At 45.9% G+C, this 17,863-nt stretch overlaps 3 protein-coding genes across 4 annotated transcripts; 2 read left to right on the top strand and 1 right to left on the bottom strand.

Moving 5' to 3' along the window:
* The first annotated feature begins 1,582 nt into the window (after window positions 1–1,582).
* CUNH11orf1 (chromosome unknown C11orf1 homolog) lies at window positions 1,583–4,394 on the top strand. Its single transcript, XM_041638737.1, has 4 exons — window positions 1,583–1,672; window positions 2,771–3,001; window positions 3,859–3,925; window positions 4,128–4,394. Exons 1-4 carry the CDS (start codon window positions 1,583–1,585, stop codon window positions 4,301–4,303), a joined length of 564 nt encoding a protein of 187 aa, XP_041494671.1. The 3' UTR covers window positions 4,304–4,394.
* Window positions 4,395–11,462: 7,068 nt separating this feature from the next.
* Window positions 11,463–14,680, bottom strand: Cryab (crystallin alpha B). The gene is made up of 3 exons (XM_041638335.1): window positions 14,313–14,680; window positions 13,120–13,242; window positions 11,463–11,803 (listed from the first exon to the last, which is right to left on the bottom strand). The coding sequence occupies exons 1-3, from the start codon at window positions 14,511–14,513 to the stop codon at window positions 11,600–11,602; spliced, it is 528 nt and encodes a 175-aa protein (XP_041494269.1). The 5' UTR covers window positions 14,514–14,680; the 3' UTR covers window positions 11,463–11,599.
* Hspb2 (heat shock protein family B (small) member 2) lies at window positions 13,801–16,657 on the top strand. 2 transcript variants are annotated; one of them, XM_041638334.1, is made up of 4 exons: window positions 13,801–13,811; window positions 14,077–14,253; window positions 15,432–15,593; window positions 16,166–16,657. In XM_041638334.1, exons 3-4 carry the CDS (start codon window positions 15,500–15,502, stop codon window positions 16,456–16,458), a joined length of 387 nt encoding a protein of 128 aa, XP_041494268.1. In that variant the 5' UTR covers window positions 13,801–13,811; window positions 14,077–14,253; window positions 15,432–15,499; the 3' UTR covers window positions 16,459–16,657. The 2 variants fall into 2 exon arrangements, with proteins under 2 accessions (XP_041494268.1, XP_041494267.1); XM_041638333.1 differs by having other exon boundaries at window positions 16,004–16,657.
* The last annotated feature ends 1,206 nt before the right edge of the window (window positions 16,658–17,863 follow it).

The raw sequence follows: 17,863 nt of genomic DNA, 5'->3' as shown, positions 1-17,863 counted from the left end.
AAAGCAGCCTCCAGAATAAGCAACTTTCCACCCAAAATTACATTTAAAACGAAGGCCTATCACCCTAACTTTGATGGGACAGGCATGTCTGCATGTGATTAGTGGAGAACTGCAAAACAGCCTTGAAGTAATCCATTCCCTCATAGCACTGGTGAAGGATCCCCAACTCAAGCACCCACCCTGGGCTGACCTAGCTAAAGAACACTCTAAGGATCATAAGAAAAAAAAATTCTGGAGCCGGGTGGTGGTGGTGCATGCCTTTAATCCCAGTACTTGGGACACAGAGGCAGGCGGATCTCTGTGAGTTCGAGGCCAACCTGGTCTTCAAGAGCTAGTTCCGGGACAGGCTCAGAAAACTACAGAGAAACCCTGTCTCAAAAAAAAAAAAAAAATCTGGAAGGATGCTTGAAGAATTTGCAAAGAAGCATAGGGGAAAGTGACCTGGAGACTAAAAGCTGTCATGAGTGGTCCCTGCAAGTCTGAGCAGAGACCCCAGTCAGTGCATTCAGATATCCCCTAGAGCGCCCTCTCTGGGGAACTGACGGGTGCTATCACCTGTTGCTTGATTGTGACAGATGCCACAGCTTCCTTCATCAAAAATGGCCTAGGTGGCCTGGGTCTGAAAAAGCATGGGATAAAACCGGACTCGCTGAACATAGCAGACAATGAGGACTACTGAGAACTCAAGAACAATGGCAATGGGTTTTTGATCCTACTGCACATACTGGCTTTGGGGGAGCCTAGGCAGTTTGGATGCTCATCTTACTAGACCTGGATGGAAGTGGGTGGTCCTTGGACTTCCCACAGGACAGGGAACCCTGATTGCTCTTCGGGCTGACGAGGGAGGGGGACTTGATTGGGGGAGGGGGAGGGAAATGGGAAGCGGTGGTGGGGAGGAGGCAGAAATCTTTAATAAATAAATAAAAATAAAAAAAATGGCCTAGGTAACGTTAGTAACGTTGGAGTCAAAAATTCAGGTGTTCTAACAACAACAGAAGCTACGAAGAGATTTAAAATAGGAAGACATTGCCCATTTTGTTTTGTTTTCAAAAACTGCTTTCCTATGGGGATCGCTTAGACAAGAACAAGGTTGATGACAAGGAAGTCAGAAAAGAAGCTGCTTGCTGCCAAGGGGACAAAAGGAAGCCATCTTCCTGGAAAGGGATGGTGAAGAAGAAAAGCAGTAGACTGATTGAGAAACAGCAAGATGTCGTGACTGACTGACCGAACGCCTAAAGGAAAGTCAAAAATCAGCCTTGGCTTTCTGCCTCAGACAACTGAGATGTCTGTTATTCTAGTTCTCAGGCCAGCCTCGTCTCTAAACACTGGACACACTGGGCTTCCTGGGTCCACCTACCCAAGCCAGCATGCTGCTTGGTGACATCAGCACATGCATGCAGCTATCTTCACAAAGGTAGATGATGTGAGGGCAGTCACCTCCAATCCCACCCTTCATTGCTACACTCTTAGCTTTGCCTGCCTGTGAAGAGGCAGTTGGGTTGTGTCTCTCAAGCCATGACCATGTGTCCATGGTGATCTGTATTCCTTTGTTTGGAGAGCTGAAAGATCTGGATTGGAAAACATGGAACAGCTGTGTAAGGATTACTGTTTCTCTCTGAGATACTCAAACAAGTCATTGTATTCACCATCAAGTTACACAACAATAATACAGGTATTGTCTTGCTCCTTAGCCCAGGGACCAGGCTTATTTTGTAACAACAACAAAAAAAAAAGCTGGGCTTTTGAATTTTTTTTTTTTTTGGTCTTTTCGAGACAGGGTTTCTCTGTGGTTTTGGAGCCTGTCCTGGAACTAGCTCTTGTAGACCAGGCTGATCTCGAACTCACAGAGATCTGCCTGCCTCTGCCTCCAGAGTGCTGGGATTAAAGGCGTGCGCCACCACCGCCCGGCTGGGCTTTTGATTACTTGCCAAAAACTTAGACATTTTCCTTCTGGTATGTGCAAAGAACTATTGTTTGGGATGGTGGCTATTGGTTGGGAGGATATATACAACAATGAACAAAATTCAGATCCTGTTCTTAACAGGTGTGGGGTTGAGCAGATAAATGTTACATGTTCTTGAACTTATCACGGAAAGGTATAAAGCGAACAGCGGGAAGAGAACTTCTGTGTGGGTCAAAGGAAAGTTATCTTACTTGAGCCGATCTGGAAGAGGGAGTTGTTAATCATTTATTGTGTTATCTGGCTATTCAGCGTTTCACCTCTGATTCTCTCCGTAGCAATACCTTTAGACCCTCAACTCTTACATCTTGAAATCACTCAAACATTTAGCTCAGGGCTGGAGAGATGACTCAGAGGTTAAGATGACTCATCCAGAAGACCCGGGTTCAATTCCCAACACCCATATGGCAGTTCACAGCTGTCTGTAACTCCAGTTCTAGGGCATCCGATATCCCATACAGATATACATGCAGACAAAACACCAACTCATGTGAAAGAAAATAGATACATTTTAAAGCCTGTTTAGCTCTTTGCTCACGTGGTGTGGGGGATGCTAAAAAGGCTTTTTGTGGGACGGTGGCATTTGTAGTCAGTCATCTACCTACTACTGGTGATTGACATGCTAGGTCAATGAGTACATTCACCTGAAGAAGAAGAATCAAACCCTTATCAATTGCATTTGGACAAAAGCCTAGAGTGTTAATAAGGTGTGCTTATGTTAGCACTTTGCCCTGTAAAGCAGAGATAGAAATGAATGTGTTCTCTGCTCTCTGGTTGTTTAGTAAGCTTTTATGTTCTTCGTTTTTCCAGAGACAGAACCTTGTCTGCTTCCTCAGAAACCCACACTATGGCAGCCTTATTTACGCTGATGGTCATGGCGAAGTGTGGACAGATTGGAACAGCATGTCCAAGTTTTTTCAGTACGGGTGGAGATGCAGCACTAATGAGAACTCATATTCAAATCGTACTCTGATAGGCAACTGGAACCAGGAAAGATACGACCTAAAGAATATTGTAAAACCCAAACCCTTGCCCTCCCAGGTAACATAACTTTCTGTTCTTTGGTGACTTTCTGTTAGAAGGAATGCCAGCTGCCATGGGAGAGATTTATGTCCAGTATTCTGAGAGCTCAGCCTTCGGCTGGACCACCGAATCCACTTCAGTATCAAGTTGAATATTACCCATAAATTGTCAAGTGATGAGTAGGTCTCTTTTTCTCTTGCTTCGTTTGGATTTCACCTGTTAGTCTTCAGAAAAACAGACTGTCTCTGACTTAGGGTATCTTCTCCTCTGGGCTTGTTGTTTACCTAAGCCTTGCCCTTTAGTCTCCTATGTAATGAATGGATAAGAAAGTCTGACAAACTAATCACAGATGAACCTCTAGTCTACCTCAAGTGACAGAGTGACTAAAGTCATGCTGCACTGTCCCTTCTGATGTTAGCTATAGACTACTCGATGATGGTGATTCTTCTTTTGAAGATTTACTTAGTTTTTATGTTCATTGGTGTTTTGCCTGCCTGTATGTATGAGGGTGCTAGATCCTCTGGAACTGGAATTACAGACAGTTGTGAACTGCCATGTAGATGCTGGGAATGGAACCCAGGTCCTCTGGGAAAACAGCCTCTGCTCTTAAGCACGGAGTCAGCTCTCCAGCCCCAACTACTAGATTCTTCCTTCCTTCCTTCCTTCCTTTCTTCCTTCCTTCCTTCCTTCCTTCCTTTCTTTTTTTGACAGGATTTCTCTGTGTGTAGCCCTGGCTGTCCTGGAACTTGCTCTGTAGACCAGGCTGGCCTCAAACTCATAGAGATCCGCCTGCCTCTGCCTCCCAACTGCTGTGATTAAAGGAGTGCACCACCGCCGCCCAACTGTATTCCTAATCTATTGCTTTTTCTTTCTAGTTTGGACACTACCTTGAATCAACGTATGATGCAAGTTACAACAGCAAAAAGCCACAGTCAGCCCATAGTAGGTGGACTCATCTTACTAATTCTCAACTCTTCATCCAGCTTAGATCCTGGCAGATAGAAGGGACTCAAAAGTAAACTGAATGTGTACATAAGTGAACAATTTCTCTTGTTTCCACTTTGACAGGACTCAAAAATACTTGGGAGCTCTGTTACTAAAATTCCTTGTTGACTGTGTACCTATTTTTCTTTCCTTTCCTTAGGATTTAAGCAAGAGCCTCATTGGTTCCCCGGACACCAGCCGGAGCTGGATCCTCCTCACAACAAATGCACTGAGAAGTCAACTTTTATGAATAGCTATTCAAAGCCTCTGCCCACTCATTACTCTTGGTGTGTATGTGATCCAAACATGGAGCAATCTGAGGATCCGAGAATCTAAGAGAGAAAAGCAGCATCATTTTTGCCTAAAGTAGACTGTAGAAAGGAACACGTTTTAAGCAGATTCAAGCTTCGCTCTTAAGACTGTCTAAATAAAGCACGAGACTCCAAAGAACAAACAAAATCTCCATTTGTTTACTCTAACTGTCCTAGTGCGTTTTTATCAACACAAACCTAGACAGACGTGTCTGCGGAGAGGGAATTTTAATTGAGACATTACCTCCATACCATTAACCTGTAGCCAAGCCTGTAGTGAGTACATTTTCTTGATTAATGATGGATCTAGGAGGGCCTACCCCACGGGTCGGTGCCATCTGGATTCAGAAGAAAGCAGGCTGACCAGACCATGGAGAGCAAGCCAGTAAGCAGCACCCTCCATGGCCTCTGCGTCAGCTTCCCAGCTCCAGTTTTCTAGCTTGGGCTCCTCCCTGACTCTCCTGGATGATGGACTTAAAAGATGGAAACTGAAACAAGCTCTTTCCTCCCCAAGGTGCTTTTGTTCATGGCGTTCTAGCACAGCAGTAGAAACCCCACCTAAGAATAGATACACAAGTATATATGTGATAACAATTAATAGGGGGGAAAGGTCGTTAATTTGAAAAAGAACAAGGCCAGGGCGGTGGTGGCGCATGCCTTTAATCCCAGCACTCAGGAGGCAGAGGCAGGCGGATCTCTGTGTGTTCGAGGCCAGCCTGGTCTACAAGAACGAGTTCCAGGACAGGCTCCAAAAAGCTACAGAGAAACCCTGTCTTGAAAAACCAACAAAAAAAGAAAAGAAAAAAAGAAAAAGAAAAAAGGAGGGGTATCTGGGAAGATTTGGAGGAAGGGAAGGGGGAAATGATGTAATTATAATTTCAAGTAATAAATAATTTGTTTAAACAATCAAAGGGTTTTGTGCCTGTTGGGCAAGCACTCTGCCGACTGACATACTTCTCCAGCACTGGGAACAGGTGTAGTAGCATGTCTGACTCTCCAGCCTTTGAGAGGCTGCGACAGACACCGTGCTCAAGGCCAGCCTCAGCTCTCTATACACAAGGAGGGAGGCTGTGGCTCCTTTGTGAGGCACTTGTTTGGCATGCTTAGGACCCCAAGTTTGAACCCCAGTACCAGAGTGCAGCAGGGAGAGGAAAAACTAAAGCCCACTTAGAATACTCAGGAGGCTGAGGCAAGAGCACACCTGGCAGCTGGAGGCCTGCCAGTGGGGGTTACACAGCGGATTCCAGGCGAGCCTGGACTACAGACTGTGATCCTCACTTTGGGTTTTTTGAAGATGTTATTTGTCTGTGCGCTATCTGTATATACACCTTCTTACCAGATCTCATTACAGATGATTCTGAGCTACCTTGTGGTTGCTGGGATTTGAACTGGGGACCTCTGGAAGAGCAGCCAGTGCTCTTAACCGCTGAGCCATCTCTCCAGCTCCTGTGTGATCCTATCTTTAGAAAAAAAAAAGGATGTCTTTCAAATGTGTGAACATTCCTCTCTGCTTTCTGTCGGGGCAAGTATGAAAAACCTGACATAGCTTCTTTGTTGCCAGGAACATTCCTGAAGTCAGTCAGTCATAGCCTGTCCATACTGAGTAACCCCTGCTGAGGACTGTGGGAAACAACTCCCCTACTACAGACAATATGGAGTGTGTTGATTTTATTTTGGAATGTATCTCAGGAGTACAATTTCATCTCAATAATTTCTGTGCCTATCCAAAGAATTATAAGGGAGAGACAGCTAGTTAACTCCTCCTCTGAGAGCACTGAGGGAATCTATTAATCAAACAAAGCTAAGCGTGCTGAACCTCGTAGATCAAGGAGTAGCAGCCTAACCCCGGGTCTTAGTGGCTCAGAAAGATGCTGGAGTGAGCTACTGATCTGAGGGAGGTCTGTGCAGCGGTGAGTGGGTAGGGTAGAAGATAACCGTGAGTAGCTCAAGTTGGTAAATGTAGGGAGGCTTTTCTTTATTGTAATATTTTGGTTTCTGGTTCAATCCCCTTACTCCAGTGATGTGTTTATACAGATACTCTTTCTTCAGGACTTCTTTGGGTAAATTATATGTATCGTGGGATTTCTCTGTTTTGACTGTATTTTCAGTACCTGGCAAGGTGTCAGAAACAAGGTGCTCCGTCTCCCTGATACTCAGGTAACAGCACATATATCATTAGACTGTCTCCAAGCAGCCCCAGCCAATCCTTACAGTACACAACAAGGTCTAATCGAACAACTGTGATTGCAGGCCACTAGTGGGGTGATCTAAAAGGGAGGAACTGAGAGCCCTCGGTGCTCTCAGAGGAGGAGGTAACAACTGGCTGTCTCTCCCTTATTATTTTTTGAATAGACACAGAAATTATTGAGATGAAACTGTACTTCTGAGATATGTTCCAAAATACAGTCAATACATTTACTATTCTCTGTACTAGGGAAGTTATTTTTCTTTTCATAGTCCTGAGTAGGGGTTACTCAGTAAGGACAGGCTCTGTCTGACTGGCTTCGGGGATGTTCCTAGCAACATAAGAATGGAGAACTTTAGACATAGATTTTTATCTTGCAGACTCCGTTGAACTCTGTTTTTCTGGCATTTGTGTCTTTGTTTTGTCAGATTTTATCTTTGTAAATGACAGTTCTGTCTCTAACTTTGCAACTTTTACATCCGTTCTAATGTGACGTTGGTCAGAGTCTGGAGAGCAGAGTCCAGTATCAGGTGTGATCGCGGCCCCCCTCATCTTGCTCAGCATATCAACCAGAATGTGTTTAAATTCTCTTGGGCAAGCATAACACTTATTCTAGATTTTTGCTGTACCTGACATTTACGAGTATAAGGAAATTCCTTTCCTTTCTTGTCAATAATCTTTCTCTTGACCTATGGTGCCCTGAAACGGTATCCATGAAAGTGGAGGGTCTGTCAAACCCAGCGTCTGGCTGATTGTCACTTGACTTTCTTACTCTGCATTTGGCCTCTTGCTGCCATCACTGGAGGTCTCCCCCTCCATGTCATTTTAAGCTGTCTTCCCGTTAAGCTAGAGCAGCATTGCCAATGGCAATCCGAGCCCTTCAGCTCTATCTCTTCCTCCAGTCACGTCCCTGGATCCCTGTTTCTAAGGCCGCCCTTTGGTGTTAGCAGGCTCCTTAGCTTCCGGTGGCCACTCATCTGTTTCCTGGCCAACATTCTCTTGGTTTCCACGACTCTGCGGCAAGCTGTTTCTTCCCATTTCTCTGATTGCTTCTTGGGTTGTTTTATGAGCCGACCTTTCTCCATAGGTCCTTAAAGGTTTCCTTCCCAACCATTCTCTTGTTTGTCCTTTTTCCACTCTTTGTGTTACTCCCAGGTGATAGCTATCAACCATGCTGCCTTTAACCAATGTTACATACTTGCAGATTTCAATCGTAATTTTTAATTACATTTATTGTGTGTGTGTGTTTTCACACAAATGTGTGCCACAGTGTACTCCTGTGGGTCAGAAGACATCTTGTGGGAGTTGGTTTTCTTCTTCCACTAGGTGGGTCTCAGGGACAGGACTCAGGTCCTCATGCTGGGTGGCAAGCACTTTTTCTCTCTGAGCCATCTCACCGACCCACTCCCAGATTCTCAATGTATGCTTCCATCCCAAATGCATCCCTAGAGCAGTACATCTAAATACTCAGCTGCTTTCTGAATGTCTTCATCTGAACTCCCAAAGACACGACATACCTAAACGATTCATAATGCTATGTCTTGAAAAGTTCCCCCTCACATATATCTTGGTGAGTTTCATAGCTCTTTATATATCTTAATCACTTCCTAATTTTAATATTGTATATTACACAATAAGCTCGTCATGCTGTTGTCAAAAATACAGAGTAAGGAGTTGTTTTAGGGTTTCCTTTCTCGTCCAGATAGATGCACGCCCTGTTCATTATATGTCCCTGTGATCTGCGTTCGTGTCTTTGACATCTGTATTGCCTTTGTCACATTCCCGACTTCAGTTTCCCGAAATCCTTTCTGATGCCCCCACTTTCCATTTCCTGTCTACTCCTCCATCTCTGTATTTCATTGTAGTAAAAGTGAAAATACTAAGTTGTTGTTCTACTCGCTTGATTTCGTTCCCTCATTGGCTTCTGTTGCCTTCCGGGTAAATTGCAAAGCATTGGTAGAGCCCTTTCCCATTGCTTCTTTTCCCACACTCCTTTCATACGCCTAGCTCTCCAGTCGGACCAAAATACCGGAGCACTCCACGCTCTTCTCTTCCTAAAATCATGCTCCGCCCATGCTCACCTTGCCAGCTTCTGAACCATTGAGAATGAGTAAGAGACAAGGGTTACAACTCAGGGTTAAAGTGAGTGCTTAACCTGCCTTTGGCTCTACCTCCAGCACGAAAACCAAAACAAATGCAGTTATGAACTGCCAGACACCTCATTATATAATTATAAAAAACAGAAAAAGCACCAGGTCGTGGGGGTACTTGCCTTTCCTTTAATCCCAGAACTGGGGGGGGGGCGGGCAGGGGCAGGCGTTCTCTGTGAGTTCAAGGCCAATCTGGTCTACAGAATAAGTTCCGGGACAGCTAGGACTACACAGAGAAATTATATCTCAAAAACCACAGCAACAAGAGCAACAGCAACAACAAATTATCTATCTTTTTATCTATCTATCTATGTATATAAAATTATATTTAAAATTTAAATATAATCTAGTCACAAAGGGCCATATATCAAAGATTACATTTTTAGGAAATGTCCAAAATAAACAAATCAGTAAAAATAGGCAACTGGTTACCTAGAGCTGAGGGATATAAGATATTACTTAATAAAATCTAAAATTGACTTTAGGGATAGATGCTCAGGTCTATGGATGTATTATTGAGAGTACACTCTACAATTTAAATGAGTAAATCATATGTAAATAGAATCAGCAATTCTGCCTTAAAATTTTAGTCAAGGGCTTACTCAGTAAAGTGTTTGCTTCTCTAAGTTAAGTCCCCAGCACCTACCTTAAAAAAATAACAAAAAGACAGCATTGTGCATCTCCACACTGGAGAAAGGAATATCCCTGGCGCTTGCCGGCCAGCCAGTCCAGACTACTGTCTGAGTTAAAGGTTCTGTGAGAGGCGTTGGTCCAAGAAAGACCAGGTTTAGGCTGGGGAGACAGTTCAGTGATCCGTGGATAAAGCATTTGATGTTCTAATGCTCTCAACCCATGTAAAGGCAAGCACAGCACACATGCATGATCCTGGAGGTCCCACAGTAAAAGTGGAGGCAGAGATAGGAGAATGCCAGGAAGCTAGAAGGCTAGCCAACCTGGAGCTCACAGTAGAAAAAGGAAGGAACTCATCTCAAACAAGGCAGAAAGCAAGGACCTGAGGTTTATCTCTGACTGACATACATGCACCGTGGCATACACATACCCTCATTTATATACACAAATGTTCACATTAACACATAGACACATACACAAGCAAAAATTACATGGAGAACAACACCATCAACCTCTGACCTACACCCCCACACACACACATGCATGCACACACACACACAGACTCACGCACACACACACGCACATGCACACACATATACAAAGACAAAGAATTTTACAGTAACCATCTCCAAGATTTCTTCTACATTTGAAGTAAACATTCTTCCCAGAGACTCCTCCCTCCCTCCCCACCCCCAAACACACACAGACACGCAGACACCTCTCTCCTACCTCCACCTTTCCTGCATCTCAACTCTTCTTAGTGTTCTGTTTTCACTTTTGCAAAATTTTTATTTTGTCGAAAGGATGGGAACTAGGACATCACACCATCACACACACTAACAAAAACGCTACCACTGAGCTAGCCCCTCGGCACTCTTTCCTAGTTTAAAAACAGTCCCTGGGAGCATTTCAAGTAGACCTCCTTACTGTCCCTTTTACTATAATTGAGTCAGAGCCCTTTCAAGCCAATCACTGAAGACAAAAGGAATTTCCCTGCTTTATTTGCACCAGCTGTGACTGAGCTTGGTCTCTGTTGCAGGGTGCACAAGGCTTGGAAGGACGTAACAAACGCTGGAACAAATCTTGCCATTGGCTAGACCAAAGAGGGAGAAAAGCACTTCCGCATGCAGCCAATACTGATTGATGTACAGACACAGAAATCGAATATGACTTTAAAGAAGAGGGTTTTCTGAGTAGATCATGCTATGTCAGATTATTAGATTATTAGGGAGGTATGGGGTTTTTTGTTGTTATTGTTTATTTTTTTGTTGTTCATCTTTTTTGATTTTTTTTTTAAAGCAACGTATCACTTTTAACCTTTAGAGACTTGAAACTTGACTGGGCATGGTGTTATATGCCTGTACTCTGTTAATCCCTGTACTCTGGAGACATAGGTAGGCAGATCTCTGAGTTTGAGGCTAGCCTGGTCTACAAAGTGAGTTACAGGAAATCCAGGGCTACACAGAGAAACCCTGTCTTGAAAAAGCAAAAAAAAAAAAAAAAAAAAAAAGTCGGGGGGCCTGGAGAGATGACTTTGCAGTTAAGAACACTGGATGCTCTTCCACAGACCCCCAGGTCCAACTCCCAGCGTCCACGTGTTAGCTAAGAATGGTCCAGCTCCAGGGAATCTGACACCTTCACACCAATGCACATCAAATGAATTTAAATAAATTATCTTTTTAAAAGAAAGAAAACAGCCAAAGGGGAGGGAGGCAGGGTGTGAATACTTGGCCCTACACCTAAGAGGTTTATTTAATGATTACCACCCATGCCCTATTTACTGACAACTCTTGTCAAGTCACGCTAAGGTCACCATGTCTCCCTGGTGAGGTAATTAATTTCAGAGATGCACCAGAGTCTTTTATGTGTGGCTAGCCAGAGTTTCTCTCTCTAGAGGAACTGATATTCCTTGGACTTTGCCAGGCCATCACTTGTTCTTCTTTTGGGGTTTTTGTTGTTGTTATAGTGGTTATTGTTGTTTTGTTTGTCCTCTCTAATCTACCCCTTACAACTCTGCCCTAACAGTACAGAGTGTGATGGACAAGATCAGAAGACCAGGGAAAGTGGCTCACTCTCCTGGCTTTGTACCGCTAGGAAGTGCTGCCAGTCCTTCTGATCCAAAAGTCCTTGGAGTCCCCTGAATCACAGGATGAGAATTGAATCCGTGACATTTGTAGATGTATTTAAAGCACACGGAATATGTACACATGAGACAAATCTGTTGCTGAATGGTATTTTATTAGCTTAATAATCTGGGCCGGCCCTTAGCATTAATAAGCTTCAGCACTCGTCACAGATTTTCATTCGTTAATAGGAAACTTCCTTGTTTTAAAAAATGCGGTGAGAGAAAGGGAGTCTACTTCTTAGTGGCTGCAGTGACAGCAGGCTTCTCTTCGCGGGTGATGGGAATGGTACGCTCAGGGCCAGAGGCCTGTTTCCTTGGTCCATTCACCGTGAGGACCCCATCAGATGACAGGGATGAAGTAATGCTGAGAGGATCCACATCAGCCGGGATCCGGTACTTCCTGTGGAACTCCCTAGAGATGAAGCCGTGCTCATCCTATCCAAGAGAAGGAAGAAAGAAGCAGAGAAATAAGAATGGAAACACCATCACTTGGCCCAAACTCAGACATTCCCTTCCCTTAGGTGAGACCAAATGGCCCTGACATCACAAGGACAAAAGAAATATCTGTAGTTGGGGATATAGTTTGATTGTGAAAGGCCTCCAACACTGCAGCAAATATACAGATAGCAAAGTCAAGGGCTGTTCATCCCGGTTTAACCCTAGGATAAAACTGCCCAGATATTACACCTAGGGGCACTAGCCACAAAGGGATGAATCTGTGTTGGTTGTCCTTTGGAACTGAGGATCTATGTCCTTGAGGAAGCCCATAAGTTGTCCCAGTTCCTTAGGAATGTCTCAGGATATTCCATAGGATCACTGATATTATATAAGGTGACTCTATCATGGTGGTCCAGTCTTAAGTTATATGAACAAAACTGAAACAGCCTGAGAACATTCAGATACACTAATGACGCACAGGTTCTGAGTTATTAATTTTGATTTGTTTTTTGAGATAAGTAGGATTTCTCTGTGTAGCTGTCCCAGAACTAGCTCTATAGACTAGGCTGGTCTTGAACTCAGAGATCCGCCTAACTCTGCTTCCTGAGTCCTGGGATTAAAGGTGTGCACCACCACGCCTAACTGAGTTATCCATTTTTAAGAAGCAATCGTAACCCCTTTTCAGGAAGTCAAGAAAAAGAATTGCCAAAAGTGCCAGAGGAATTGTTGACCTAACCCTTACACCTTCTGAATTGCAAGGATCCACCCAAACAAATCTCAATTCACTGACTTCCTTACAACCGGAAGCCCGAAGCTCCGAAATGTGGACAAACCATGGGGTTTAGCATTAAAATGAGCAGAAGAAGAGCCATGGAACCCTGAACATCTAAAAGTCACAAGACCAAAATGCTTTCCACCCTGTAGTTAATATCATTATGGACAATAACCATTATGTACAACATACTCCACCTAAATCAGCGGTTGCCAGTTTTGATTACAGACTGAAATTACCCAAGGAGGTTTTTGTAAAATGTTGATGCCTGAGTTATATTTTGAAAAGTCTTCTGATATTTCCATGTCATCAGACAACAAGGCAATCAAAACAAACACTAAGGGACCCTTCTCTCAGCAAAACCATAGCAATAACAACAGCTCTACCCCTAATTTAGCTTCCAAACCATTGATTTACAGCTCCTGCTCTAGTCCCTTCTGTTGGGGGCCTGGAATTCTGCCAGCCTCGGAGACTGGTGGCGGTGCCTGGCATCCAATGCGCACTCAGTGCATCCACAAAAGCAACAGACCGGTGCACACACCTGGCGCTCCTCGTGCTTGCCGTGAACTTCAATCACGTCTCCCAGCACCTTGACTTTCAGTTCCTCAGGGGAGAAGTGCTTTACGTCCAGGTTGACAGAGAACCTGTCCTTCTCCATCCGCATCTATAATGACAGTGGTGGGGAAGGGAGGAGAAAAGATCGCAGGATATTTAGTAAATTGGAGAAGACTCACTGTTCTATAGATTTACTTCCTGTCCAGGTAATTCATCTTCCTCTTTGCTGCTAAAGAAAAAAAAATCCCTTTCTGAATGACTCTGATGCATGTGAGCCACCATAGTGTTCTACAAGGGACACCTCTTGGTCATCAGTCCCAAACTTTACTTAGAGGCACAGGGAAGAAGATAGGTCACTAGGGGGCATGGCTTCTGCTGCCTCTCTACCCAATGCTGGCTTTGTCATTTGTGTAAAAGACAAAGGCCCCCTTTTTTTTTTGTTCAGCTCCCTGCCAAGTTTCCTTCCCACTCAATCTGGAATGTTCTGCTGGTCCTGTCCTTCCAAAGCCCTTGCCCACTCAGCTCCTGTTTCCTCACCCTGGAATATTTTTAAACCAGAGTGTTATCTGTGAGAGCTTCTGCTAATCTTATCTGTTCAACCCTTTTCCCACCCTGTTAGGACAAGTAGAGGCTTCCTGGAGCAGACATGCATCAAATCCTCATAAGCCATAAAGTGAGGTGAGTACGCTCTCTCAGCCCTGAGAAACCCAGAAAATCAGAGGCAAAGGAAGAGAGAGGTAGAATATAGTGATTGATGTTTCCAGCTCCTTCCAGGGGGCATGGAAAGTTCAGAATGAGTGGGTTTCTCTCCAATCTCTATGATTGGAGATGACAAAATATGCCAGGACCTGGTTATTAGGAAGGTAAGTAAAGGTGCTGAAGCAGCTCTTAACGCAAATCATCATGAATAAAGCCAGAAAGGGACACCCTGCTTTGTCTTTAGGGGGACAGAAGATGAGCTTCACCATGCACAGAAAAGTGTAGCAGGAAACAGAGAAACATCAAACAGAAACAGCTGCCCGAGGGAAGAGGAAAACAGTGACCTCATCTCTCCGTACCTTTGCACACACACGTGCCTGAGATGACTTAGGCAGCCACAAAAAGGGAAACAAACGAAGAAGTAAGTGTCCAGGAGATTCCCGGAAGGGTGCTCCTGCCCTGGCACAGGGGCAGACTCACCTCTGAGAGTCCAGTGTCAATCCAGCTGGGTGCCCGAAGGAAGGAAGGTGGCCTAAGGTAGAAGGGGCTCAGAGAAGTGGCCGTTGAGAAGAGGTCAGACTCCAACAGATGCTCCCCAAAGAACTGGTCAAAGAGGCGGCTGGGGGAGTGGAAAGGGAAGAAGGGGCGCCGGATCCAGGGGTGATGGATGGCGATGTCCATGGTGGCTAGATGAATGTAGTCTCAGTTGACTGGTCTACTCCTTCAGCTGCAGCTACAGCCAGCCCCTTATATATGCAGTCTTGTGAAGCTTCTGGAATGGTGATGTCAGGGGTTTTATTATCCCAGCTCACCGCCAGTTCATGGAGACTTGTGACAGGATTTGGCAGGGTGACACATACCCAGTACTCACTGAGCTAAGAAAAGAGAAACACAAACACGGCTGAGCTGGCCGGTGACTTGTCATGGTCTTGTTTCACTAGCTCTCTGTCCACTCCCAGGGACACCCACCCCCATCCTTGTTCTCTGGAGCTAGGACAGGGTCAGGAATCTCAAGCAGCTGGTGGCGTGCCCCTCCTCCTCTCCAGTCTTGCATGCCAGGGGAGTTGAGCCAGCAACTATCTTGAGCCTGGGCAGGGACTGGAATCTTCCTAGGTCGGGCCCCAGAGACATTAACTCTTTGTGGTGCCCTAGAGGAGAGCAGTGACCACGAACATGTCAGTCAGTCCCAGGTTATCTGATTGGATCCCTGAGTCGACCTGGGTTCAGAATACGCTGAAATTAAAGAGACAGAAAATGCATCTTGCATCTTTGATGCGATGTGGTGCACACAGTGCCTACCATTGAGAAGGACAAAAGGTGATACGGAAATGTACAGTTTGTGAAGGCCCAAACCCTCAGGCAGGGCGCCAATTTCTTTTCCCAACTCACTCCAGGACCAGGACCCACCAGCTGTCCTCCGAGGCCTCTGCAACAGCTGAAGGGTGTGCAGCAGAGGGGACTTAGGGGGTCCAGGCTGTGCTGGTCACACCCTCATCGCACTCTGGGCCCAGGCTCCTGGCCCTCCCCCAGAGGCTTTGCACTATTTTCGGTGGTGTAGACCCCGCCCCCACTCTGACTGAGTCCTGGCTCTCCCTCCAGCTAAAGGGGTCGCGTCGGTCTTGTTGGGGTTGCACTTGGGATCAGGGCTGCCAGTCGCAACCTCAGTCATGTCTGGCCGCACAGTGCCACATGCCCACCCAGCCACTGCCGAGTACGAATTTGCCAACCCCAGCCGCCTGGGTGAGCAGCGCTTCGGAGAAGGTATGGGCCCAGATGCTTCCCACCCCCACCTCCTGAAATTCCGGGCTCACCGCCCAGTTTCACTGGCCTCCACCCTACCTGGGGCTTAAGTGAACTCCTGGGCCATCTCCCACCCCAGATTCCCCCCTCAAGCCAAGGCTCTCCCCTAGCTACAGACTTCAAGATAGGCTTTAGACCCGCGGGGCTTTGGGTATCCGGGTCTTGCAAGCTGCATACTTTCTGGTTTCGCTTCTGTCCTCCCGATCCCTGCTTGTTTCCCCCATTGCCATCTCCTTTCCTTTCCCAGACCCTCTTCAGCAGCTTCCCCACCTGCTCTTCCCAGGCCCACATCTCCTGATCTCGCCTTTCAGCCCCGTGCACACTGCATCTTGCCTCATCCTACCTCTTGCTTTCTCTCTCTGCACCCCCAGGTCTCCTGCCAGAAGAGATCCTGACCCCCACCCTCTACCATGGCTACTATGTTCGGCCTCGGGCCGCCAGAGCTGGGGAGGGCAGTAGGGCAGGGGCCTCAGAGCTCAGGCTCAGCGAGGGCAAGTTCCAGGCATTTCTTGATGTGAGCCACTTTACCCCAGACGAGGTCACCGTGAGGACTGTGGACAACCTGCTGGAGGTGTCGGCCCGGCACCCCCAGCGTCTGGATCGACACGGCTTCGTGTCCCGAGAGTTCTGTCGCACCTACGTCCTGCCAGCAGATGTGGACCCCTGGCGGGTCCGAGCTGCCCTCTCCCATGATGGCATCCTTAACTTGGAGGCACCTCGGGGTGGCCGGCATTTGGACACGGAAGTCAATGAGGTCTACATCTCTCTGCTCCCTGCGCCTCCTGACCCGGAGGAAGAAGAAGAAGTAGCCAGAGTTGAGTCCTGACTGCCCGCGGGAGAGCCAGCACCCAGTGAATCTCCTGTCTACGTCTCACGGGGATTCCAGAAGTCCACCACCCCAGAGGTAGCAGCATCCTCAGGGGAAGGGATAGGTGTATGGTCCACAGTGTATGGTTTGTTTCTTTGATGTGTCATAGCCTTTGATTTAGTTCTGGGTGGAGCTGAATAAACCCAAACCTTGGGGCCTTGTTTGTGCTGCTCCTGTTCTGTAGCATGGAAGACCGAACCTCGAACAGATTGGAATGTCATAGGGAGCAATTTCCACTGTGAAATGTGCCCATCTTCTCAGCGTCCTAAGCTCACACTTGGATGCTGAGGTCACTCCCGGAAGCTGACACTGGCTCCAGATCAAATTCCTAGCCATAATTTTCTCACAAAGCAACAAAAGAGAGAATGATCCTGGGAGGGAGAGGGATAGGCCATCCAAACAGCCCAGAGGGCACTGTCTGAGCTGGTGATTAGAGACACAAAAACAAGGGTCTCCAGGCTGTCTGGCCTTTTTGGGTAGGGGTTAGGAAAATGTTTTTTTGGCTGGGGAGAGTTTCCTAAAGCTCTGGAGTGAATGTTTTGCTTTCCTGTATCAATGGCTTTGTCTCTGGGTGAGGGAAGTTAATCCACCACTATCCCTGAACCCACAGCCTTCCCCTCTTGAGTACAGGGGAGGCCCATCTCTGATTTTGTAATAACCCGTAAAGAGGAAGCACAGACCGCTGTCCTGATCTAAGACTCAGGCAGCTTCCACTGTCATCCTGCCGCGGCAGTGGTCAGGAAGGCTGAAGGCAATTTTAGTGCTGGGAGTGCCGTGTATTCAAAAATGTCGGCTGGTTGGGAGAGGCTGTGCCTTACTCTTCACAATCAAGAGAACGTGCATATGATTTGAGAGGTATCCTAAAGAGTTCCTTTCTCTCATTCTTATACATACATACATACGTACGTACTCCAGGTTATGGTAGATATCCGAAATTCTTTCATTAATGTGGTTGTTTTTTAACTCAATGTGGTTGTTTTTTAACTCTTGGGGGTTAAAAATCCATCTGAAATCCAAGAAAAGCTATCAATCCTCTTACCAGAAAAATACACACACTTGCAAATTTGTCAGCTCAGCTTTTTTTTTTTTTTTTTTTTTTTTTTTTGTCTGCTTAGTTTTTGAGATCCCTACCCCTCTTAGGGATGTGTGGAACTCCAAGGTAAGAGCACTTCTTCAAATAATTTGATTATTGACTTAAAAATCGCTTTTTTTCCAAACCAAAGCAAGACCTAGAGTGTAGCTGGGTGACAGAGTGCTTGCCTGACAGGCCCAGACTCCTGGTAGAGCCCCAGCACCCCATAGTGAATGGATACAATAAAAGTATACCTCAGAGAAACAACATTGGCCATATTCACCTCTTCAT

The sequence above is a fragment of the Microtus oregoni genome, unplaced genomic scaffold, assembly GCF_018167655.1.
Source record: "Microtus oregoni isolate MIOR12 unplaced genomic scaffold, Mior012 000055F_ref0000237, whole genome shotgun sequence".
Classification (NCBI taxonomy): domain Eukaryota; kingdom Metazoa; phylum Chordata; class Mammalia; order Rodentia; family Cricetidae; genus Microtus; species Microtus oregoni.
Note: the sequence above shows the minus strand (reverse complement) of the source record. Positions and strands in the feature narration are given on the sequence as shown.